This window comes from Tursiops truncatus, chromosome 3 (genome assembly GCF_011762595.2).
Source record: "Tursiops truncatus isolate mTurTru1 chromosome 3, mTurTru1.mat.Y, whole genome shotgun sequence".
In the NCBI taxonomy this organism is placed as follows: Eukaryota; Metazoa; Chordata; class Mammalia; order Artiodactyla; family Delphinidae; genus Tursiops; species Tursiops truncatus.
Genome location: NC_047036.1, coordinates 170,155,154 through 170,181,486, shown reverse-complemented (window position 1 = coordinate 170,181,486; position 26,333 = coordinate 170,155,154). Strand labels below are relative to the sequence as shown.

The window sequence follows — 26,333 nt, the reverse complement described above, 5'->3', positions numbered from 1 at the left end:
GCTGCGGGATGTGGAGCAGCGTCCCTGACCCCACCCACTCGATGCCGGGAGCCCCCCAGAGGGAAGACCAGAGATGTCTCTAGACATCCCCCGTGTCCCCTGGGGGCAGGAGCGCCCCGGTGAGACCCCTTGTTCTAGAGCCTGGCGCCTCACACAGGCACATCTCTGAAACCGTTCGAGTAATCTCACCATTGGCCCTTTTTTTTTTTTTTTAAACATGAAAAATGTCCCTAACTACAGCTAGCCCTTAGGGAGAGCCTCTGTGGGTCTGTTTGGTTCCGGCACTTTCCAACCACATCAGAGGTGGAGTAACCTGCTCAGTAACCACTGGTCATTCTGATGCTGGGGTGTTGAGGCTTCAATGCCCTGGGTGTTGGCCGTCAACCCAGAACCCAGAGCAAAGAGCCAGAGGCCATGACCCGGGCCCGAGGTCCGTCCGCAGCAGCACGTGTGCCCCGGGCAGGCCATCCCCACTCTGCAGGGTGGGCCATCCTGGGCACGTGCCCGCGAGTGGCATCCACTACGGACTTCAGGTGCGGCCAGTGCTCTGCCCCTGGCAGCCTGATCCTGGAGGCCTGTCCTGGGACAGAGATTGGCCCTGGGGACAGAGTGAGTTCCTGGAAGGAGCCTCCTTGGTAAATGCCCTGCACTGCAGCCACCAGTCCCTTCCATCCAGATGGTCCTTTGGTGCCCAGCTTCAGCCACGGACCCCAAAGATGTCCCTGTCCTAGTCCCGGGACCTGTGGATGTGTCACTTCACATGGCAGAGGGGACTTTGCAGGCAGGGTTAAGTTAAGGCAGCTGAGATGGGGATGACCCTGGATTCCCTGGGGGGCCTAGCGTCATCCCAGGGTCCTTATAAGAGGGAGGCGGGGGCTTCCCTGGTGGCGCAGTGGTTGAGAGTCCGCCTGCCGATGCAGGGGACATGGGTTCGTGCCCTGGTCCGGGAAGATGCCACATGTCGCGGAGCGGCTGGGCCCGTGAGCCATGGCCGCTGAGCCTGCGCGTCCAGAGCCTGTGCTCCGCAATGGGAGAGGCCACAACAGTGAGAGGCCCGAGTACCGCAAAAAAAAAAAAAAAAGAGGGAGGCGGGAGGGTCAGAGGCAGAGAGAGACGGGAGATGCCGCGCTGCTGGCTGTGAGGATGCAGGAGGGGCCGCGAGCCAGGGATGCGGCGCCTCTAGAAGCTGGAAAAGGCGGGAACAGATGCTGCCCTGGAGCCTCTGGAGGAACCAGCCCTGCCCACGTGTAGATTTTGACCCAGAGGACCTAGTCAGACTTCTGACCTGCAGAACCGTGAGATAATCAATGTGTATGTTTTTAAGCCACCAAATTTGTGGCAATTTGTGACAGCAGCCACAGGAAGTGCAATGCCAAGGAATGTCCAGGGAGCTGTGTATACCCCAAGAAGGGGTTCTGGTGCAGCCTTGTGCGCGGACAGCAGACCAGGGGCTTCTCAGAGAGGGTGACACTTCATGGGGTTTTGCAGAATGTGTAGGAGTTTGTCCAGGCTCAGGTGGGAAGGCCTGGACCTGCCCTCCCCTCTCTCCCAGCCTCCTGCCCTTTGGCTCCAAGCTGCACCCTCACGGGGCCAGGGTGACAGCATTTCCTCAGTGCCGGGAAGCCGAGAATGGGGGTGACACCCTCCACGGGCGCTTGGCGTGCTGGCCCAGCCCAGTGCCTGGCTTGCACACCCTCACATGACTGCAGTCATCCTCCGGGTGCACAGAGAGGGCCCTTTCTTCTGCTCCCGCATTAGCCACACCGTCACCCTCTGTCATTGTCCGCCCACCTCCCGGCTTGGGCCAAGGGTGGCCGTTTGCCCTGCAGCTCTGTTTTTCCCTCGCTTGTGGGCACCTCATTCATTCCCCTTTTTCTAGCCTTTTCTAAATATAGCTGCCAAGGGACCCGATTTAGCCTGTGCATAAAAGGACCGGCTGACAGGGAGTCACAAGACGCTGGTCTTGGAGGGGGGGGTGGGGCAAGCCTTCTGCTGGGAAGCATCTGCCTGGCAAAGACCCAGCTGGTCTTTTGCGGCCCCCATGTCCCACCAAAGGTCATGATGCCCAAGGTCACAGAAGCCATCACGTGGCCAGCCCTCCCCACGCCAGGCCAGGGTGACCTCGACCCTGGAGAATCTCGGGCCCAGCAGGGAGGCCCGGATCCCGGAGCCCAGAGCCAGCCCTGGCTTGGGGGGGGGGGCGGTGCGGGGATGCCTGCTCGGCTCCTGGTTGTTGGGGGGTTCAAAGAGGTTTTGTCTCCTCACTCGTAGTAAAGTCCAAATGCCAGTGTGGCACCCGTGGCCCTCCGCAGGTCCCCTCTGTCTGTGACCCCTCTTGGAGCCAGGGGCGAGGCCAGGAGGCCACCGCATCCCGGATGCTGGGGACACCGCGAGGCACCTGCCCCTCCCTCTGACTTTCTAATGGTGTGTGCACGTTTCTGTAGGGTCTAGGGCAGGTCTTTCCACCTCGGCACTGCTGACGTCAGAGCTGGGTCATTCTCTGGGGGGTGCGGCGTCCCTGGCACAGTGGGGTGTGGAGCAGCCTCCCTGGTCCCACCCCCTCAATACCAGGAGCCCCCCAGTCGTGACAACCACAGATGCCCTCGACATCGACCCTGATGGAGACCCCCTGTTCCAGGGGCTTCCATGCCATGGACTGTGACGCAAGGGTACCCCCTGGAGGCGTGCAGGTCCGAGGCCTCGTGCACACAGTAGGTGTGTAAGACGTGCACGGTAATCAACCTGCACGTGGGCACAGCCCTCGGTCAGCCAGCTCCCCGGGCCCTGCAGGAGGGCAGCTTGTTCAAAGAAGCCCAGAGACTGTTCTCTCAAACCTCATGCCTTTCTGTTTTGCTTTGGGATTGATTTTCCTCTTTCAGCACAGCAGCCCGCCTCCTCTTCTTCTGAACACCGTGTACCGGGGGGCGGTTATCCCCGGGGTGGGGGAGAGCCTGCTTTCTCACCCGCGTCTCATTTGTACTCCTGTCGAATCTCGCTGGAGGTTTGTGTTTTGGGGCGGGGGGTTGTTTTGTTACCTTCCTGTTTAATGGCAGGTGGGGATGGGGGTCAGGCTGCCGGGCCCTGGGAGGAAGGAATTCAGAAGCTTGGTGAGCTGTAAAGCTACCGGTTCCGGAAGTTTTAAAGCAAAATGAAGGCTGTTTCTGTTCTCTCTGAGGACAAGGAATTACTGCCCTCCGCCTGCCTCCCCTCTCTTCCCCTCCCCTCCCGAGAGCAGAGCTCCGTGGGCTGGGGACGAGGCCAGGGACGCAGGCTCCCGCTGCCAGCTGCCCCCCTCCCTCTGCAAGACCACCTTCTTGGGGCTCTGACTCACCCAGCTCGCCGGCCACACAAGCCCCATCCGCCTGGATGAGGAGGCTATAGAGGAGGGTTTCAGAACGCTTGGAAGCAGCAGGCTTTCTCTGAGCTGAGATTCACTGAGGCCAACTTCCTGTGCCGTCAGGGGATGAAATGCATGTGGCACTCATGTCCCAGGGAGCAGGAACCACGGGGAGCAGGTTGGCTGCTAATGGAGAAGCTGCCAGAAACTCCTCTGGCTTTAATGCTTTACCTGCGTCTCAGGGCTGTTAACAAAGAGAATGAGTGCCCTGTCCATGCTCAGCGGAAGGAGTGGGTGCCAGCTGGAATTGTCCCCGGCCCCATGGCCAGCGTCTAGCATGTAGAGTGCTGGGAAGAAGCCAGCCCAACAGTCAGGAGACCCCACTCAGGCCTCCCCTGGCCATTGTATCAGCTATCCGTGCTGCGTAACAAGCTATCACAGACCCAGCAGCTTCCAGCTCTCAGTTCTGGAGGTCAGCAGTCGGGCCATGGTGTGGCTGCCCTCTCTGCTCAGGGTCTCACCAGGCTGCAGTCGAAATGCCTCATCTGGAGCTCATTCAGATTGTTCCAGAATTTGGTTCCTTGCAGGTATAGCAGCGCGGTCCCCCCCACTCTTGCAGCCACCCCCATTTCTTGCCACCTGGCCATCTCCAGCTTCAAAGCCAGCAACACAGGGTCTCCCTTGCATGGAATCCCTTTCACACTCACTCCCCTGATTAGAGCAGGCCCACCAAGGGTACCCCCTCTCTGTCACCTGTGCCACACGACACGGCCCGGCCCAGAGCTAAATCCCTTCCTATCCTCGGGTCCTGCCCACACTCTAGGGGAGGGTATTGTACAAGGTCACTGGGGGTCATCGTAGATGTGGGTACAGCCCCAAGGATCCCTTGCTAGATTGCTGGTGAAGGTCGGGTGTGACAAATGCCTTGTCATTGCAAGTGGGCCCCCCAGAGGACGTAGGCCCTCCTGTGCATGGCCTAGGGGGGTGACTCCAGGCCACAGGTGAGATCAAGCGCGTTAGCCCTGACTCAGGATGGGCCCTGAAACCAACACCACACAACAAAAAGGAAACCCTCATTCCTGTTTCCCGTGATTCTCCTTATTGTCTTTAACTGTAAAATTCAGGGCAGAAGCATTGCTGTGAGGGGTTCTGACCCAGTACTTCGAAACTGAGGGGGCGGTCCTCCCCCCCCCCCGGGGACACGGGGCCATGTCTGGGGACACCTGTGGTGGTCATGACTGGGGGGCTTCTGGCATCAAGTGGGTGGGGGCAGAAATGCTGCTCAGGACGGTACCAGTGTCAGCAGTGCCTGGGGGACAGACCCTGAACTAGTCTGTCCTCCTCAGGACATTACGTGGCCTTTGAGGGACACTCTGTCTCTGAGAGCCAGGGCCTCCCAACCCACCTCATCCCAGGCCTATGGGCTCGTACTGCTTCTGGAAGTGGCGGCCGCAGCTCCCAGGGGAGCAGTTCGTCTCACCCTGAGCCCCCAGGGCTGCGGGTCCACGTTCAGTGCACAGAACTGAGAGCCGGGCCGGGACTGTGCCTGGGTATCCGCCTGCCACAGGCAGACCCCTCGGCCAGGGAGGGGTCCCCAGTGGCCCCCTGGCTGCACCGCCTCTTGGGCCACCAGAACCAGGAGCCGCTCCTCAAAGGCCCTGCTCACCTCGCCAGCCGCATTTTTCACATTCTTTTCCCTTTACGCAGCCCAACCAGCCAACTTTCTCAGAAGCCTCTGTGGCATCCCATTCTTTCTCTTCTGGTAAGAAAGCAGCCTTGGCGGCTCGGGTGTCAGTTTATCGAGTGGGCTGGGAGTGGCACTCTTCCCAGCTATGAGAGCTATGTGTGGAATTCACAGGGATCGCTGGCATTTTTGTGTCTTGCTGTCACTGCTTCCTGTGCAGCTGGAAAACACCTCTGAGGGTGGAGATGGCATCACAGGCTGAGCAGGGGGGCACGTCTGCTCTCTCCGGCCTCTAAGTCTGCCTGCCAGAGACACGCCCGGCAGGTTGGGGCTTCCCTAGATGCCCAGGGTGTGTGTCTGATCCACTTTCCCCTGAGCCCCGCTGCTCAGGGCTCGGAGCTCCAGGGTTCCGGCAGGGGCTGGGGCCCCCCAGGCCTGCTGTCTCCTTCTTGGCTTTGCCCATGAGGACACGAGGCTCAGCCCACCCACGCCCAACGATGTCTCGGGTACCTATCTGCCACACATTCCCCCCCGCCCCGCAGCCATGAGTGATCTGGACACAGTCACGCCAAGTATCTTGGCAAGACACAGAGGCTAAAAGACATCTTAGAGGTCCTGCATCCGGGCCCGTCCTGCCGCCTTAGAGAGCGCCCGTTACTCCGTCTGACTCGCCCAGGTGGAAGGAAGCAGGCTCGGCCGCCAGGAAACACCAAGCCCACGTCACCAGGAGCAAGGGGACAGAAACGTATCTTGAGAAGGCCTGGGGGGGGGGGGTCCTCTGCGGGGTGCAGAGGTGATGATGCAAAGGTCTCCCAGGCCCACACGTGCAGCCCTGTCGTAAGCTGGCAGGACAGTCTGCTCAAGTCCTTGGGGAAAAGCGTCCAGGACTTCGAGAGCCCGAGTCACTTACAAACCACCAGACGGGAGGCGCAACGCTGGGAGTCTGCTGTTTCATCTCACTCGGGGTTTTCTCTGACCCTGGTGGCCGCACAGGCCTGCCCCAGTGTTGTCGATGTCCCCAGCGTTCTGCCCCAGTCTTTCTCCAAAGCAAAAAGCCGTGTGAGGGTCCTGGCACCATCCCTCGTGTGTGGAGGCCCTCAGCCCTGGGACCACTGTATGTCTAAACCCTTCGCCAAAGGCACTGGGCCATGGAGGATGCAGAGACCGTGCCCCTCACCCTCTGAAGCTTGCCTCTGGGTGCAAGGGGGACAGAGCTATGTGCTGGGACCCACCCGACTGCCCCTAGATCTGGTCTCCCAGTGAGCCCTGGTTTGGGAATTAGATTCAAACCCTGGCCCGACCTCCACCCGCTGCGTGGTCTCGGGAAGGTTATTAACATACGAACGTCTTCAAGCCTCAGTCTCCTCATCTGTAAAAAATGGGCACAGAAGTCCCTTCACGATGCCCGACATCGTGGTCCTCCCCGGTAACAGAGACTATGAATGCACTCCGTCACCTGCAGAGTACACATGAAGCTTGGCACTCCAGTGCTCTTGTCCACAAGCCAAAGACACACAGCCTATATATTTCTTAGTCCAAGTCAAACAAACCACTGATTTTTCCCATTTTCCACTTTCCTCCTGATTAGGAAAATATATGGCTACCCTTCAACAACAGCAAGATGAGGGCTTTTCTTTATCTTCCTTTTCTTTTAAAAAATGTTTGCTTAAAAAAAAGTTTGCTTAAAAATGTTATTCCGTACACACGATGAAATATTACTCGTGAAAAGGAGCGAAGCACTGACACTCACTACAACGTGGATGGACCTTGAGAACACGATGCTCAGTGAGAGAAGCCAGACACAGAAGGACACACAGGGTGTGATTCCATTGATGGGAAATGTCTTGTTTCTCTTTAAAATTTCACCCTGGGATGGTTTTAAGCAGAGAAGTCGCACTGTGATAAAGAAGTCACACTTTTACCCAGGGGGCCAGGGTAAAAGATATTTCTGAGAAAGACATCCTGAGAGAAAGACATCAACCCAGTCCCCAAGGAACCGCCAGGCCTTGGGAGAGACAGGCAGACAGGTGTACCAATCACCTGGATGTAACGCAGGTCCCCACACAAGATGTGAACCCACACAGGGAGGCCCAGGATGGCACGTTGCATTACCTTGGGAGCACCCACACCCAGAGAATGGAGTCAGATGGTGGAAAAGGAGAAGTCTGGTCCCTTCAGCCCCTTATGAGGGCCCCAATCCCATTCACGAGGGCCCCACCCTCAAGACCTAGGCACCTCCCAAAGGCCCCACCTCTTGATACCGAACAGGGCTTCAACATGCATTTGGGGGGGTGGGGGGCAAAATATTCGATCCATAGCAGGCAGGATAGGGGGTGGGGGAAGAATTCCTGGCAGAGGGAAGTGAGTGACAAGCTTTGACTTTGTACTTGGTTTGTGAGGCCGCAGGGGCCCCAGGTGGTTTCTGAGTAGGGCAGGGACAGACTCAGGTGCATTTTCAGAAGTCACTCTGGCTGTTAGGAGGAGGGATGGAGGAGGTGGGTGGACGCCCCTGGCTGGGGATGGGGGGAGGGCACAGGAGTCTGCCTGGGGCTGCTGAGGGCTGGACCAAGGAGAAGTCTCCAGGGACAGCTGGCCTGGTCCCCCATCACTCTGGCCTTGGACCAGTTGCAGCAGATGGAGAAGTATACATGTTTTTTCAGATACCGACTTTATTTTTTTTTTCTGTGTGTAAAAATCACACAGTTCAAATGAGTGACCTCCTGAATTAGTACTGAGGACTCCAATCCCTGAAACCCAGTAACCAAAATAGCATAATTTAAACTAGCATCATACAATGTTCAAGGCAGAACCTTAGAGCATCTTCTGTTGATGGACTAGGTGGAGGTAAATATCGAACTAATGGCTCTTGTGATTCTTGTGTGTTTTCAGGGCTGTTCACTTCCTGTTTATTTTTCCATGGGGACTTTAGAATTATTTTATCAAGTTCTTTCCCTTCTTCAACATTTTGGTTTTGTTTTGTTTTTTGCATCTTCTTACATTTCCCGCCTTCTATCTGAGGTCATTTTTCTCTAATATCTTTTTATTTTACCTTTAATAAGGCAGGTCATCTGGAGACAGTCTTCCTGTTTGTCTGAAAATGTCTTTATTTTACCCTAATTCTTTTTTTTTTTAATTAATTATTTTTGGTTGTATCAGGTCTTAGTTGTGGCACACGGGCTCTTTAGTTGTGGCACTTGGGCTTAGTTACCTCGCGGCATGTGGGATCTTAGCTCCACGACCAGGGATCAAACCTGCATCCCCTGCATTGGATTCTCAACCACTGGGCCACCAGGGAAGTCTCATTTTTACTCTAATTCTTGAAGTTGATTTTCACCAGGTCTAGAATTTTCACTGGATCCATGAAATTGTTGGTCCTTATTCCTCAGGCAGATTATGTTTGTTTGTTTTGTAATTAAGTGACTTTATTAAGGTATAATTCCTTTTCAGTAAAATGAACAGAGCTTACATATGTAGTTTGATGAATTTTGACAAGTCTATACACCTGTGTACACTAGCACCTCAGTTGAGATAGAGAACACCTCTAATGTCTGTCTTCTTTCACCCTTTGAGAGTCCCACATGTGGCTTCATCTGTCAGTAGGTTCTTCTTTCCCTTGTGCAGTAGTATTCCATGGTATGAATTACCGCAGTTTGTTTATCCATCCTCCTGTTGGCAGGCATTTGGGTTACTTCCAATTTTTGCTGTTACAAATACAGGTGTATGAACATCTTGTACAAGTCCTTTTGTGGAAATATGTTTTTATGTATCTTGGGTAAATTCCTAGGAGTGGAATTGCTGGGTCATGGGTTAAGTATGTGTTTAGCCTTATAAGAGTCTGCTAACCCACTTTCCAGGGTGGTTGTACTATCCTATGCTGCCATCAGTAACGTGTGAAAATTCTGATGTTTGTACATCCTCCCCAATACATGGTATTGTCGGTCTTTTAGATTTTTGCCAACTCTAAGGGCTGTGAAGCAGTCTCCCACGATGGTTTTCATTTATACTTGCCCTGATGACTAATCATTGAGCACATTTTCAGGTGCTCATTGGTCATTTCTCTGTCAATTTCTAAAATGTTTTTCCTGCCTGAGGTTCTAGGGCTTCTTGAATCTGTGGCTTAGAGTCCTTTTTTTTTTTTTAATCAGTTTTAGGAAATTATCCATCACTATCTCTTCCAAGATTGCTTCTGCCCCTTTCTCTCTCTCCTCCTTCCAGAGCTCCAATTACACGTGTGTCAGAACTTACTGCATCCTCTGTGTCTTATACCTTGTCTCATGTGGTCCATGCTTCATTCTGGATATTTCCTATCTTCTAGTTCACTAATTTTCTCTTTAGTTATCTTTAATGATACTGCTTCTTCCATTGTGTTCGTTTCAGATATTGTCAGTTTCCAACACATCCGTTCAGTCTTTTTCTTTAGTTTCCAATTCGCTGCCAAAATTCCAACCTCACATATTTAACATAATTAATATAGTTATTTTAAAGTCTGTCAATTCCAGTGTATCGAACCCCTGGGAGCCTGTTTGTATAGTCTGTTATTTCTGCTGATTTTTGTTCATGTGGTCCTGTCTTCTTCTGTGCCTGGTCATTTCTGATTGTGTGCTAGACATTGTGACTGCTGACTTGTTTGTAGAAATAATTTGAAGCCTAAGATGATGTTGTTTTCCACCAGAAAGGGTTCGTTTTTACTTCTGTCCAGCATCTAGGGCTGCTAGCAATCTAAGTTCACCTCAATCCAGTATCGGGAACTGAGGTTATTCAGAACTCAGCTACAGTCACTGTGAGGGCCTGTCTGCTTCCTGTGGACCCTTTTCTTAGAAGGCAGGGCTCTTTTGTCCTAGCTCATACCAAGGAGGAGTTCCCCAATCTCTCTCCCCTTAGGAGGCCCTGGATCTCAACCTCTGAGCCCCTAGCCTTGTGAGGGCAATAGCCACTTGGCCTCTTAGCAAACCCTCCACCCCAGTAAAAAGCAGCCCCAAAGCCAGACTCCTGGGTTTCCATCCTCCCCAGATCCTGGATGGAAATCTTCACTATCTTAATAGTGAAGTCCTCCAGTCCTCCAGTCCCTTCAAGCTTCTCTATTCCATGAAGCTTTGCTAGTTGCCCTCGTCAGGAGAGCGTCCACACGAGCTGGCCCACCGTCATTGGAGTGAAATCTGCAGATAGAGGGTTTTTTGGTTGTTGTTTTGTTTTTTATTTATTTATTTATTTTTGGCTGCGCTGGGTCTTCGTTGATGCGTGCAGGCCCTCTCCAGCTGTGGCGAGCGGGGGCCGCTCCTCGTTGGGGTGCGTGGACTTCTCATTGAGGTGGCGCCTTCCGCTGCAGAGCACAGGCTCCAGGCACGCGGGCTCAGCAGCCGTGGTGCACGGGCTCAGCTGCTCCGCGGCACGTGGGATCCTCCCGGACCAGGGCTCAAACCCGTGTCCCCTGCACTGGCAGGTGAATTCTCAACCACTGCGCCACCAGGGAAGCCCCAGATAGAGGTTTTAGTCCAAAGTCCAGGTGGCTGAGGAGGAGGCCATGAATGTATCAGTAGATCAGCGTGATCTTAGAGCCACAGAACGACAGAAGAGGATCCATGCTCAGCTTTTTTTTTTAAATTAATTTATTTATTTATGTATTTTTGCCTGTGTAGGGTCTTTGTTGCTGTGCATGGGCTTTCTCTAGTTGTGGTGAGCGGGGGCTACTCTTCGTTGTGATGTGCGGGCTTCTCATTGCAGTGGCTTCTCTTGTTGAAGAGCACGGGCTCTAGGCATGCCGGCTTCAGTAGTTGTGACTTGCGGGCTTGGTAGTTGTGGCACGTGGGCTCAGTAGTTGTGGCTCGCGGGCTCTAGAGCACAGGCTCAGTAGTTGTGTCGCACGGGCTTAGTTGCTCCTCGGCACGTGGTATCTTCCCGGACCAGGGCTCAAACCCGTGTCCCCTGCATTGGCAGGCGGATTCTTAACCACCACTCCACTAGGGAAGTCCCTCCACTCCTAGTTTTAATACAATCCCCTTCAGATCTGCCCCGCTTTCCCCCAGGCCAGGTGGGCTTTGTGACGCCCTGCCCCACCCGGCCCCTGGGCAGATGAGTGGTGTGGCCACTGCGGGGCCAGCAAAGTCCGAGGGCAGGGAGATTTCCTAGTAGCTTCCAGCAAACTGGCCAGTGCACACTCACTGTGCAGAGGAGGTCCAGGCACCTCATCTCTCGTCCCTCCTCCCCCGCCGCTGTGTTTATGTGGCAGTTGCCACAAGTTCCTGAAGGAGGGCCCTCCCCGTGGCTGCCAGCCTCTGGGGCCCCCGTCCCCCAACATAGGAACTTGCGGACCTGGAGGTTGGCCAGGCCCTGCGCCGAGAGGGAGTGTCACTCTGAGCATTGAGCAGAGCTCACTGGAGCTCAGAGGGGGGAGGTAACTTTCCCCAAACCACACAGCTTTGGGAGCTGGGACAGAATGCAGGTCTGCCACTTTCCACAGGGGCTCTGCCTCCCCCTCTCTCCCCCCAGGGCTGTGCTCTTTTCTCCTTCAAATGTGTTCTTGGTTGAGTTTGAGGGAAACTCTGAAACTCTGGCCCCGTGTGACTTCTCCCAGCCACAGAGGTTGTTGGATGCTAAGAAATTCTTTTTTTTTTTTTTTTTTTCTGGCCAGGCCAAGCAGCTTGAGGGATCTTAGTTTCCCTGACCAGGGATTGAACCCGCCTCTTCAGTAGTGACAGCACAGAGTTCTAACCACTGGACCGCCATGGAATTCTCAGATGCTAAGAAATTTAAACCCTCTTTGAAACAAACTTCTGTTCCATTCAGTACCATTTCACTTCAAACTGGACCATTTCAATTCCAAAAAACTTTGCATTTTGCCTAAATGAACCTCTTTCAGCTGCTGGGTTTCTTCTGATAAGAGAGTTCCACAAAAGCCTTAGATTCTGCCCCCTGGGGACACTGGGCGATGTCTGGGGACATCTGTGGCTGTCACAACTGGGGGAGCTCCTGACATTGAGTGGGTGGGGGCCAGGGATGCTGCTCAAACCCCTACAGTGCTCAGGACGGCGCCCCAGAAAATGATCCAGCCACAAATGTCAATGGGGGTGCTCACGGTGGCGTGGGGGCAGGTCTGCAGGCAGGTGTCCTGGCTGGGTGAGGGATGCAGGAGAAAGGGACTTGGATCTCAGTCAGGGATAGCGGCCAGGACAGGCGACATTTAGACCAGACCTTCCTGGAGGGGTGAGTGGTGACAAACGTCCCGTCTGCACACATATGAGTCGTGGGAGGGCTGGCAGAACCTGAGGCCGGTGAGCATCGGGCCAGCAGCAGTGTCCCAGTTTGATATTGTCCCACAGTCACATAAGATGTCACCATCGGGGGAATCGGGGGAAAAGGGTGCATGGCACCTTGTACAATTTTTGCAACTGCCTGTCAGTCTGTGATTATTTCAAAATACAAAACAGCGCAGTTTTTTACTTGTGTGTGTATATTAGGATCTTTGCAAGTGTATCCCCTGCAGTGACTTTGGAAACTGTTTGAAAATGTTTAACCTGTAAAGTTAAACATACACCTGTCCTAGGAGCCAGAAATCCCATGCCCAGGCATTTCCCCAGGAGAAACAGAAACTTAGGTTCCCACAAAAACCTGGACATGAATGTTCACCACAGCTTTACTCACAATTGGTATTGGCTACGGGGCTGTATGCATTTCTAAGTTCTCATCGACTGCATGCCCCAAAGCACGGATTTTACTGGATGCAAGTTGTACCTTAATGGAAGCCACTTCATTAAAGGAAATCATAAAAACAGTTATTAACCAGACTGTCAATTTGAGGTTCCCTTTCTGCCTTTATCCACATATGTTTTAATACAGTGGTAAGTAGCCACACATCCTCACTTTATCCATCTCCCTGTTTTTTCATGAAACACCTCCTCTGGGCTCCCCATCTTTGGGTACCATTTATAACAGTTGCTCCACTAGGAAAACACCCCGCTGCATTAGCCATTCCCCCGTTGCAGGACACATGGTTTCATTCAATTTCTCACTATTATAAATAACACCGTTGTAAACACCTTTCTATATATAGCTTTTTATTTCTCTTGATTTTTGTTCCCTCGGGATAAATGCCCCAGCAAGGGATTTGAGAGGACAGCCTTGTAAGCTCCTGATGTCCAGTTTACGAGGCTGAGATGGGCCAACAGTACCAGAGAGTCGGGGACGAGCATATCCCTACCTGCGTCAGGTGTCGCTCTTCCTGCAGCCTTCCTGGTGTCCTGGGTGAATGAAGTGCTGGCAGCCCATGATCCCTCCAACCTACTTTCGTCAATTGCTAATGAGGCCACGCTTTGTTCACTTTGTGTTTTACCGGTTAAGTTACTTTCCACTTGAATTCCTCGAGTGAGTCCTCTCCCGATATAAAATACCCAGCTAAGGTATTATTAACATGACAAAGAGGTCACTTTCCAGGGTATCGTTGCCATGGTTCTTCCTAGGTCGCTGGTCTTGGGTTTTAGTTTTATAGGTTTGCCGTGAAGAAGTTCTGAATAGTTTTATACAATCCTAGCTGTTAATCTCCACTCGTTCTGTTGCTTCAGTTGCTAGGGGGTAACTTCTCTGGGACAGAAAATCAACATTCTATACATTTTCACTAATCTGTGTATATCTTCTTTTTCATCCCATGACTTGTTTTGTTTTGTTTTTTTACTTTGTGGCCACGCCGCACGGCATGTGGGATCTTAGTTCCCCAACCAGGGATTGAACCTGCGCCCCCTGCAGTGGAAGCGCAGAGTCTCAACCGCTGGACCACCAGGGAAGTACCCATTCTATGACTTTTTATATGGAATCTCTTTGGTTGGGAAAATGAGGCCTAATATAATCCAGAGGTTTCCCCCCTCCAATCCCGGGGGAGGTGGCTCTGCCCCTGGGCCACACGGGGCCATGTCTGGGGACGTCTGTGGCTGTCACGACTGGGGGCCTCCTGGCATCGAGTGGGTGGGTCCAGGGTGACTGCTCTGCACCCCGCAGCGCCCGGGACGGCCCCCCACAGAGAGTGACATGGTCCCAGTGTCAGCAGGGCCTTGGGGGAGGGACCCCGTTCTAACTCGGTGTCCCCCATCCTGCCATCCCCCAGCTCGCCATCGAGAAACACCACCCTCCCCCAGTTGTGTTTAATCCTCATGTGCATTTGAGCCTGGCATCTGGGCTCAGGTCTGTAACACTCCGGTGATGACCCTCCCTCTGTAATCAGCGCAGCCTCACAATGCGTCCTGGCGTGCTCAGGGCCTTCACGGTCCTTGCCTTGCAGCCACGCACCCGCGATGCTTCTGTGGGATCCAGCCTGACCCTGGTGACTTCCTAGCCCTTTACTGGGAGGCCAGCCAGGGCCTGCTGTCGTCTGTTAAGTTTCTATTTTTAGGCAAACCTCACCCCAGGTCATGCCCCCAGCCTTGCCACGCTAGAACCGGCCACTCCCCAGGCGGAATCTGACCGCTACCTGCAGCCCCAACCGCCTAACCCCTCCCTCCTGCTTCCCAAGGCCCTGCCCGGCTTCCAGGGCCTTCCAAGGCTCCACGGGCCAGGCAGGACTGGCCAGGTCAGGTGCCTGGAGCCGTCACGTGTCTCTGGCAGGGAGGCAGCTGGTGAGGAATGTTCCCGGGCTGACTCACGGCCACTGCCTGTCCTGCGAGAGGTGACCTAACCCCGGGGGGCACGCGATGAGGCAGTGACTGACCGTGACACCGCCAGGACCAGGACGTCGGTCTGCTGTCTGGGCTGCTGTGATGCAACTACGTCTGGTCTCAGCTGCTCATGCACACACACACGTGCACACACATAGATACAAACTGACACACGTGCATGCACACGCATGCAGGCTCACACACGCACATACATGTAAACAAATGCACACACACACGTGCATGCACACACACAAGCACACACACCCCCCAATGCAGCCCACTCCGGCCGTCCCGGGGGGTCCAGGTTATAACCCAGCCTGGAGGGAGCCTCTCAGGGCATCGTGCCCGGAACAGCAAGCCAGCAGCACCGAGGGGCTTAGAGCTGACGAGGGAGGCCATGGTTTGGGGTGCCCCACGGGGTAGCCGGGCCTCCTAGGGTCCTGGTGGACACTCTGAGTGTGGGTGCTGAGCAGGACTCCCCGGCCTTCCAAGGAAAACATGCTGTGAAGCCACCCCATTTGTTCTCTGTCAGCATCTATATTTAGCGCTGAGTAATTTAGGTATTTTTAAGTCGAACCAAGGGCGGTTTTCCCTGAATTGGATGTTTTGTGGCCGCTTTGAAGCTCTCTGCTGAATCAGAGCCCTCTGGAAGCCCACATGTGGGCCCTGTATGCCCAGAGCAGACACATTCGGGCCTTTTCTGACCCAGAAAGGGGCCTGGGTGTCTGGCGGGAAGGCAGGCAGCCAGTAGTGTGGAAGGGATTTTTTTTTTTTAATGGAACTTGGATGGAGATCACTGTAGGTTCACACGCAGTCGTACCAGATCGCAGAGAGAAAGTCCCTGCATCACCTACCGAACACAGATTCCTGCAGTTTTACTTGTGTGTGTGTATTAGGATCTTTGCAAGTTTATCCCCTGTGCAGACACGTGAACCCCACACACACAGTCTAGATCTCCAGCACTTCACACAGCATGAGGACCCGGTGTCCGCCTGTCCACCCAGACCCCTCCCCAGGCCGCCGCCCCCCTGCAGCCACAAGCCTCTGGTCCATCTCCACGACCCTGTGGTCTCAGGGGTGTTCTGTACATGGAACCGCACAGCATGTGGCTCTGGGGACTGGCCTCCTCACTCCGCGCGATCCCCTGGAGGGCCATCCGAGACGTGCACGTCCGCGGTCCGTTCCTGTTTATTTCCGAAAGGGAAATTTCTTGAGAACCTGAACTCTGCCTTTACTTTTCTGCAGCCGCCCCTCTGGGAAACAGACAGAGGTACAATGTATGATGACAGAAGCACATGGTGCTACTGAAAGGCCTGGGTAAAAGCCAGCCCAGTCGGGCGGCTCCCCAGGACTCCTGAACTTGGGCTCTGCACCCCACCATCCTGAACGAACACTGCGTGGACACACTGGGAGCGTCTTCAACCCGGGCCATGCGCACACTGGGGCCAGGTCATTCTCTGATCCCATCTCAATGCCAGGAGCCCCTCTCCCTGTCGTGATGACCACAGACGTCCACAGGTGTCGCCCAGTGTCCCCTGAGGACAGGATCTCCCCAGGTGAAACCCCTGGGTTACGGATTCCATGGACGCCCCCGGGGCAATGTGACCTCTGAGGTCCTGGATGCCGCACACATTTAAGTCCACACCTGAGTGGGAAGGAGAGGAGGAGGTGACTCTCAGATGCTGGGGCCCCCCCTGGTTTACACCAGCTGACCATCGGGGATTTATCCCGGTGTCCAGTGTGACCAGGGATCAGACTTGATTTCTCAGCCTTGGCGTTATCATCATTTGGGGCTGGGCCGTCCTCTGTGGGGGGCCGCCCTGGGCACTGGGGTTGGGGGGTGTTGAGCAACAACTGTGGTTGAAAACCACAAATGTCCCCAGGCATCACCAAGTGTCCCCTGGGGGCAGGATGGCCCCAGTTGAGAACCAGTGTCCCAGGGCTCACTAAAATGTAGATTGGATGGAAAAAGTAGAATTTTCACCACCTTAAGGGACAGAAAAATTGTGCATAACTGAATTATAAAAAATAAATTTACATCACTCGTACATGGCTGGTGGGAATGTAGAATTGTGTAGCCACTCTGGAAAGCAGGCCGGTGTTCTCTTAAAAAATTAAACAAGCAGTCGCACTCCTCAGCATTTATCTCTGAGAAATAAAGGCTTATATTCACGCAGAAGCCTGCACACGGACGCCTGGGGCAGCTCTGTTGCTGACACAGCCAGAACCGGGAGCCAGCCCAGGTGTTCTCGGACAGGCAAAGGGTTACGGGGCACCTCCACACCGTGGTCCTTTACTGCAAAGGAATGAACTGTGGATAAGCACAGCCGCAGGGGTGGATCTCCAGACAATTAGGTCGAGTGGGAAAAAACAGCCAATCCCGAAAGGCTCCTTACCGAGTGGTTCCATTTAAACAGTATTCTCCGGACTTCCCTGGTGGTCCAGTGGCTAAGACTCTGCGTTCCCAACGCAGAGGGCCCGGGTTCGATCCCTGGTCGGGGAACTAGATCCCACATGCCTCAACTAAGACCCGGCGCAGCCAAATAAATAAATATTGAATAAATAAATAAATAAATCGCATTCTCATCATTAATTGAATATGGATGTAAGTCGGGTTAAGATGGTTTTATCATTTTTTTTTCTACATTGCGTGCTTTGACTTTTTATTTGAACAACAGTGAAACTTTGACTTTTTAATCGAAGTTGAATGGCATTTGTCTTAATCCTGCCCAGTTATAGACCAAATCATACCTAGAAGATGTTTGTGTTAATTTTACTTACACGAGCCATTTCCTGTTTAAGTGGCCTCACTCTGTCTATTGCATTGTTCTTGCCAAGTCTAAGCTCTGTCGTGTTGGGATTCTTCTAACAGTGAATTTGTGGGGTAGAAACGTATCATGCGCTATACATTTTATTCATAATAAACTAAGTTATAGCCTATTGCAACCTAAAATAAAGAAATAAATAAACAGCATTCTCAAGGCCATGGTACTAAAGTTTAAAAGGTGAACAATAGCCATGGCCTGGCCACCTGCTGTGGCCCCTGAAGGGAGGCATGAGGACCCTAGGGGTGGAAGTGCCCCCCATCTCCCCTGTGTCAAGGTCAGCATCCTGGTTATGACGTCACTACAGCTTTGCAAGATGCCGCCGCTGGGGGAAACCAGGCAGCGGGCGCACGGGCTGTCTCTGCTGTTTTCTACAAATGCATGTGAATCTATGGGCATCGCAACATTTTAAATGTAATTAAATTTTAATTTGCTGGACAATTGACCAAATGAAGGAAGGAAACAGGCCCAGGCCCTGCAGAGAAGGGGTGGGGTACCCAGGACCCACGGGTGCAGGCTTCCCACGTGATCTGCCTTGGTCCAGAGCCAGGGGTCTCGCCCCTGGGCGACTCTGCCCCCAGAGGACACTGGGTCATGTCTGGGGACATCTGTGGTTGTCACACTGGGGGTGCTCCTGGTATCAGGTGGGTGGGGGCCGGGGAGGCTGCTCGACACCCCACAGGGCCCAGGACGGCCCCCAAGAGAGAATGATCAGCCCCAGTGCCAACAGTATGGGGGGAGGGGACCCAATGCAGGAGCAGGAATCAGAGAAAACTCCCCTCATTCTGAGCCAACCAGGAGCCGATGCAATGGTTTTGTGAGCTCTCCTGGGACCCTCAGTGGTCATGTCCAGTGAGCACTTACCCCCGACCAGCCGCAGGAGGGGACTGTAGGAGAAGATGTGCTTGGCCGGGCCTCTCACTGTGACCCAGGGGCACAGGCGTCATGGCTGCAGGCTGGCGGGGATTCAGGGCCCCCTGAGGTTTCCGGAAGTGGGGCATCCCTCCTCGACGTCCTCCACCTGCAGTCCTGGGGCGTCACGAGCCAGCTCACATCTGTCTACTTCTCCCCACAGCTCTCTGGACGACAGAGGCCCAGAGCTGATGGCAGACAATGTCAGCCACTAACAACATAGCCCAGGCTCGGAAGCTCGTGGAACAGCTCCGCATCGAAGCCGGGATCGAGCGCATCAAGGTGAGCAGGGGAGAGAGACCCCCGGGCGCGCCCTCAGCAAACGGTGGGCACGGAGGCTAGCAGGACGGTAGGGGTTTGCACTCGGCTCTGCCTCTCGCTGTGTGACCTTGGGCCACTCAACCTCTCTGAGCCTCAGTTTTCTCAGCAGAAAGACGCAGCTGATGTAAACCTACCTCATGGGTTGTTGTGACGATTGATGTGCCAGCATGCTTTGTAAACAGAGTGGGACCAGAGGCAGGCCTCAAGTGCTGCTGTGAGCCTGCCCCAGCCCTTGGGGTCCGTCCCTGGACGGCCCCAGAGAAGACCAAATCAGGCCCCTCCAAAAGGGTCAGCGTGAGACAGTCACTTTCTCTTCTATCCCCTCATCCTCAGAGCTCTGTCCAGCTCCCCTGTTGTGACAGATGCAAAGAGAAGTCAGAGGCCTGGTCCCAGGGAAGAGAGGACACAGGGCCTTTCACTGCTTACTTTCGCCACTTCTGCGTTGATTGCATTTTTTGAAATAAGCGTGTTTGATTTTTAGCTAAAAAGAGAAAAAGGACAAGCAGCTCCTCCTAGCAAACGCTTAACCCATCAGGGACCAGGAACGTGCAAAGCAAAATAAGATAGTGCGTAATCGGGCAGTCAGCTCTGCGGGCTTTTTTTCTTTTTTTAAATTTGCATAAAGTTAACTGTTTTTAAAGTGCGCGATTCAGTGGCATTTGGTGAACTCAAAATGTGCAACCATCATGACTAATTCCAGCACACTCCATCACCCCCAAAAAGAAGCCCGTCCCCATTAGCAATCACCCCACATCCCCTCCCCAGCCCCTGACAACCAGGAACCGACTGTCTGTCTGTAGATTTGCCTGTTCTGGACGTTTCCCATCAATGGAATCACACTGTGGGTCCTTCTGTGTCAGGCTTCTCTCACTGAGCATCATATCCTCAAGGTCCGTCCACGTTGTAGTGAGTGTCAGGGCTTCACTCCTTTGCATGGCTGACTGATGCTCCCGTGTGTGGAGGGACCGTATTTGTTTATATAGCTGAATCTTAAGTCCACGAGTGGACATCAGGATGACATCCAGGACTTTCAAAGGATATAGACCCACGGGCCAGTCATGGCCTCCTACACGAGAAAGCTGTCTGACACTGTTCGAAATCACCTTCTCACCAAACCCATGTCCACTTTGCAAAGGACGGTGAGCCACCTCCGAGAAGCTGATTCCTGCCCCAGACCCCAGCTTGTGGGTGGCTGGGTGAGGACCAGGGAGTGTCCATCCAGGGAAGACACGGGTCATTTATGCTTCCACATTAGCCGTGCTCTAGCTACCCACTGGATTAGTCAGAGATATATGACTATATGTTAGAGACAGAGAGGGAGCATGAGAGGTAGTTTAAGGCATTGGCTCACGCAGTCGTGGGGCTGGCAGGTCTCAGGGTGGCAGGGCTGAACCACAGGCTGGAGACCCAGGGAAGAGCTGATGCAACTTGAGTCTGAAGGCCGTCGGGAGGCAGAATTCCTTCCTCTTCGAGGGACCTCAGTCTTTTCTCTGAAGGCCTTCAACTGATTAGATGCGGCCCACCCACATTATGGAGCGTCACCAGTTTTCCTCAAAGTCCATCGATTTAAATGTTAATCTCACCTTAAAAAGACTTTCGTAGAGATATCTAGGCTGGCATTTGGCCACACAGCCAGGTACCTGGCCTAGCTAAGCGGACACAGAGAATCAGCCGTTACTCCACGCATCTGCTCAGGCCTTGCTTCCCTCAGCACGGTCATCCCCCAGTCACTGCTGGTCGCGGGTTAGGAACGGAGGGCCCGGCAGTGCGGACACGGGACCCCATGTGGCCATGGGGCCAACCCCTGTCGTCGCCTTGCACCTCCAGCCCAGCCAGGTGGGAAGGAGGCTGCAGCACCCCCCGGGTGGTGTCGTGGGGGGCGCCTCCCACGAGGCGTCTGAATGTTCCAGGACTCTGAGCATTCAAAGCATTCCTTGGGGCTGAAGGCAGAGCAGCCCCGGTTGAAGTGGTTTCCTCTCAGCGCCGAGCCGGCCCCGGCGGAGGCCGCTGACTCAGGAGGCCGCTGACTCACCCGCCCGTTTGATGTCGGGAGGGCTCCCCCCGCGGGCGGCCTTTGAACGTGGGGAGGAGCAGAGTTGGGCGTGACCGGTCTCCCTCCCGTCCCGCCTGAGGTTTTGAGGCCCCAAGACGGCGACTGGGAGCGCAGGGCCGGCCTGAGTGAGAGGCCGGCGAGGCGAGGCGGAGGGCGCGCAGCATCCAGGGGCCCCCGGGGGCTTGTCTTCCAGGCGGAGCAGTGGAATCCGAGCCTGGGGCCCTGGCGCCCGGGGCCACAGCTCTGGGGCGCAGAAGACCCTCCGCAAACTTTCCCTGCCCGCCGCTCTTCCGGGTGGGAAGGGGACTGCTGAGGGGTCAAGGCCGCAGAGATGCACCCGGGACTCGAGGAGCCCCCCAGGCCCCACAACGCAGCCGCGGTGCTGCCAGCAGGGTGGGGCACCCCCCGGACACTAGGCACCACTTTACCCACGCCAGCTTCCCCAGGGCTGCGGTGGGCCCTCCCTGCATCTCCTCCCTCCTCTTTTGGGGACCCTGACGCAGGGGGTCCTAAGTGTCAGCCCCCTCACTATGGTCACCGACACCGCGACAGCTCACACAGCACAAGAATCAAATGCCGAAGGCCTTGTCCCGCCTCTCGGGCGATGTACCTGCAGGGTTCTGCCCGTCAGGTCCTTTCTTCGACTGATTCCTCCCCTGACCCTTCCCTTCAAACTCCACACAACCCCCTCTGGAGAAGGTTCAGTTCTTCTGCTTATTCAATCTTAAATTTCCGGTAAAATACATATACGTGACATAAAATTTACCATTAGTGATACTGAGTACATTGACATTGTTGTGCAACCTGATGCACCACTGCCTAATTCCAGAATATTCCATCACCCCAGAAGGAGGCCCATCCCCATGAGCAGTCACTCCCCAGCCCCTGACAACTGCCCTCGGTGTCTGTGCATCTGCCTGTTCTGGACGTTTCCCATCAATGGAATCACACCCTGTGGGTCCTTCTGCGTCTGGCTTCTCTCACTGAGCATCGTGTTCTCGGGGTCCATCCACGTGGTAGCGAGTGTCCGTGCTTCTCTCCTTTTCGTGGCTGAGAGATGCTCCCGTGTGTGGAGGGACACGGTGTGTGTCTTCAGGTGACGGGCACTGGGGTTATCTCCACCTTTGTGCTGCCGTGGGCACGGCGCTTCTTATCTTTCCTCTCTTGTCCTTGTGCCCACACACAGGTCTCCAAAGCCTCCTCCGAACTCATGAGCTATTGTGAGCAGCACGCCCGGAACGACCCCCTGCTGGTGGGAGTCCCCGCCTCGGAGAACCCCTTTAAGGACAAGAAGCCTTGTATTATCCTATAGCTCTATCTTCCCTCAGCTCCTCCCTAACCCCCGCCCCCCCCCACCCCGGCCAAGGCATCATTCAGTACACAGTCAAACAAAACTCTTCATTCCAAAAGAAATGCAAAAAGTTGCCGTCACCCAGGTGGGGTAAAATGTATCCTCTGGGTTCAGATGGATTTTCAGACCCCATATCGCAGCCCTGTCAGGGGCCGGGCTCCACCACCACTTCTCATGGGAAATAGCTGAAATGCCCAGGCAACGCGGTAACGATTTTTGAAAACGGCCTTGCCATTTGAGTCATGGTCTAGAGCCGAGCTGGGCGGGGAGACGGGAAGGAGGTGGGTGAATTAGCCGCTGGCGCGGCTGACCCGGCCGGGTGGCGAGTCTCACACAGTTGGCCATTTGTGAGGACTTCAGCCAGGTTGATGACGTGATGCCTTTGGCCAGGGTGTGTGAAGTGGACAAAAATTGGGTGGAGTTGGGAGGAGGGACATAACGAACTTTTTTCAGAAATCTTTCTCCTTTTCATTTAAAACCTCGTAATTCCGTACCGCTAAAATCGGGTGTCATTGGCTGAACTTGTAGCTAAGCTGGGTTGTGTGACTTGGATTTCAGGGGCCGGGAGGGGGGCTTTGCCTGTGAAACGCACCCCTGTCACCCAGGGTCACCCAGCTGTGTGGCTTTTGTGTGGCATGTGTCATCCGACAGCCATGCTGAGGCCCCCTCCCTTTCCTGGGGACCCCGCCCATCCCAGAAACGGATTTTCAGCCCATGGCTCTGGTCACTGCAATGGCCAGCTGTGTTTTCTTTAGTTTTAAGCACGAGACATCAGCGTGGGCAGTTAGAGGCTATGGTCATATTTGGCTCTTCCGTGTTTTGTTCTGTTTTTTTTCCACTTTCTGCATCTCCATGGCCATTTTTCAGACAGAAATGCAGCCTGGGGAGGCCAGCCCGGGGCCCCCTGGTGCTTCGGGGTATAAAATGTTGCGAGGGAATTCCCCGGTGGTCCAGTAGTTAGGACTCCGCGCTTCCACTGCAGGGGGCACGGTTTCCATCCCGGGGAACTAAGATCCCGCAAGCCGGGTGGGCGGCTGGCCAAAAAAATAGGTGTGAAATTGTCTGGAAGTAGCTGCAGAGGCCCTGGAGATGGGATCCTTTGCCCAGAAATGGACAGGCACTGGCAGTACTCCCCTCTGCGCTCACACCCAGCCGCCCGGAGCATCTGTAAGGTGTCGCGTAGTTGATGGTGAGGGCGGGCTGGGGGGCTCTTTGACAATTGCTGTTTCCTCTGTTACAACAAAAACATTTAAAGAGGTGGAGGCAGAAGGACAGGTCAGATGCACACCTGCTTTCGGCCGCCTGATCCCCGGTGGCCCACCTGCCCGTGCGGCCCTGCGGGGGCGGGGTGGGAAGTCAGGATCCCAGGGTCCCCCGAGCAGAAGGGCCCTGGGCAGCCGGCACAAGGCACGCGGGCTGGTGGGACCCGGAGCCTTGAGCTCCTCTCCCGACGCCTCTGCTCCCCTCGCGCCCCTGGGGCTCAGACCGTGCACAGCTGCGAAGGCTGGCGGGATGCCCGGCACCCCCATGGCCGGCTCCCGCGGGGTGCAGACCCAGGGCCAAGCTTCTCCCCAGCACCCAGCTCTCTCCGGCCGGTCCGGGAGCACCTGGGGCTTCGGGGAGCCCACTCCCCCACCCATGCAGGTGGAGGGGGGAAGCCACAAAGCCCCCCACCCCACGCTGCTGCCCCCGTACACTGCGCAGGCAGCCAGCGGCCCAGGGGCGCCTGGCCTGCCCACGCCTGGCAGCACAGCAGGACAGAACAAAGCCTGTTCCGAAACCCCGGGCGCACCCCACGGCTGGGGGTTGGGGAAGCCAGGGCACAGCGGGGCTTAGCCCGAGGGTCAGAGGGGCAGCTGGCAGAGCGAGTCTGCTGGCGAGGACAGCCCACCAGCCATCTGCCGACTGGTCACCCTTTGCTCCGTCCGTGACAGAAGCCTTAATCCCTTCAGCCTGAGCTCGGTCTGCGCACACCCAGCCGTCCTCCTGCGCCCCTACTGTCCCGGCCTCCCGCTGCCAGGCCCCGAAGAGGACAAGGGGTCCCGGTGCTGAGGTCACAGGTCCCCGGGCCCAGGCCTGCCCTCTCTCTCGGGCCCCTGCCCTGCCAGCTGTGCCAAGTCTATCCCCACCGCGTGTCCCCGCCGACTGACCCCGGAGAAGCCAGTGGGAAGCCAAGCCCAGGACCCCTGGCCGATGGGGTGGAGGGACCCGAGTTTGGCAGCCCCATCGCTGGCGGCCGATGGCCGCCCCGCCCCACCCCCACAAGCCCTGAAGCAAAATCGCACCGGGCCAGAGGCCCCCGAGTCAAGACCCCAGGGACCCAGCGGTCTGGGTAAACTGAGGCCCAGAGAGGGGGAGGACCACCGTCCCCCAGCCCCGCCCCATGGCCACACCTGCCCCGCTGCCTCCCCAGGTGCCCGCAGCCTCGGAGCCCAGGGAGGTGGCAGTGGGCAAAAGCCCCACCGTGGGTTTCTTTCCAGCGGAGGAAAAAGCGCTCTTTTCCTTTTTTTTTCTTCTTCAACATCAGGGTCCCCAGCATAGGCCTGAAGCATCACACAAGCATCACACAAGCTTGTGCTCTCCTGGTGCAAGTGTCAGTGTGAAACCATGGTTTTCAGGGCGTTGGGAGACTGTAAGTGCCCCGCGAGGCCGGGAGCCGGCAGTGGCAGCGCGGGCCTCGGGGGAAACCGGCGCCTCGCAACCACATCCCGGGGGGAATTAAGGACACAGGCACCCAAAAAAGGCAGCCCTGGGCGACGCGGGGTTTCTGTCTGCAGCCTGCAGTGTTTCCTGTGGGCCTGGCCCGGCCCGGCCCCTCCCCCATCCTCCCTAAAGGTCACCCCCCAGGCCAAGAATTAAGTGACTCGGTTGTGACCTCCAGCCCCCTTGGACGGATGGGGACGCAGAAGGTGCTCTTTCTCCCTTTGATGTCCCGGCCACCCTGTCCTGTTGTCGCTGGGCCTCCAGGCAGCTCATCCATCTCGAGCCCGGGGCGGGCAGGAAGAGGCCATCGGACCCCCGCCCCAAGCATGAGTGACCGGGGGCAGTTTCCGGGCCACGGTGAGGCCACCACAGGTCGCTCGTCCTTCAAGAACCTGCCGCGGGGCGCCTTGAAAAGAAGCCATATGTCGACACCACTCCCCCGCTCCCCTCCCCGCCCCCCCCCCCCCCCCCCCCCCCGCCCCGTTTCCTTCTGTCCTCAGAGACCATTGCCAAACATTGTAAAGACCGGTTCCCGGTTCTCAGAAAGCAATCCGTGGTTCTAGTGGGTTCTACCCCATCTGCGTTTGGATGTCCAGTGCTTTTTATTTCTGATTTTTAAAAACTTCCAGGTGTGCCACACCCACTTTCCTGCAGTGTTTGAATATTGTGTGGAATTGTTAATACCAAGTGAATTAATGCACAATAAAAAGTCTCACTGTTCCTTTCCTCCCGGCTCCGACCCTTCCTTGGCTCCCTGGCCGCTGCGTGCGGGCGGGGGGGGGGGGGGGGGGGGGAACAGGGCGGGGTCTTGGCTCCGGCGGGACGGCTTCCCCTCCACCCCCCACTGACCCAGCTGCCCCGGGAAGAGGCAGAGTGGATAGAAACAGAGGCAGCGTGGATAGAACCAGAGGCAGCGTGGATAGAACCGGGCTTCAGGCAGGAGCACAGACGAGGGAGCTTCAGCTTCTGATCTACAGTGGGAGAATTTCGGGGGAAGCTATCTGAGGATCTCCACGCGTGTAAGCCGTGGGTCCCACGGTTTGGAGGGCCGTGGGAAAGCGCCACGCTCCTCCGAGAGCTTGGAACCTGTGAAGATCTTAATCTTGCCCCTTCCTGCTCTGCGTCACCCAGAGACCACCCTCGACCACCAGACTCACAGGAAAAAGTGGAGGGAATCTTGGCCCTGCCCCATAGCACACCACGAAGAGTTAAATCTTTAGTAATGGATCTGTAAGTGGGGGATTCTGGCCCCTGAGCGGAGAACCTTCTCTGTATAAGCTAAGATCCTACGTGCCGTGCTGCGCAGAAGGAAAGAGAGGGAGGGAGGGAGACATGGATGTATCACTGTTTATTTTTTTAAAAACTACTAAAACATTTATAGATTCAGCTGCATTAAAAATTGTCCCCTGTGTATCAAATGTATAAGATTAGGGAAAGGAGGGGGGAGGGATAAATTAGGAGTATGGGATTAACAGATACAAACTACATAAAATAGGTAAGCAACAAGGA

General features: G+C 55.4%; 1 protein-coding gene across 2 annotated transcripts in view; it reads left to right on the top strand.

The window, feature by feature from the left end:
* Nucleotides 1–25,550, top strand: part of GNG7 (G protein subunit gamma 7) — a 153,645-nt gene extending 128,095 nt beyond the window's left edge. For both annotated transcript variants that reach the window (XM_033854874.2, XM_073803518.1), the window contains 2 exons: nucleotides 18,560–18,678; nucleotides 21,957–25,550. In XM_033854874.2, the coding sequence (XP_033710765.1) occupies nucleotides 18,598–18,678; nucleotides 21,957–22,082 (207 nt within the window). In that variant the 5' untranslated portion in view covers nucleotides 18,560–18,597 and the 3' untranslated portion in view covers nucleotides 22,083–25,550. The remainder of the gene's footprint in view (nucleotides 1–18,559; nucleotides 18,679–21,956) is intronic.
* The last annotated feature ends 783 nt before the right edge of the window (nucleotides 25,551–26,333 follow it).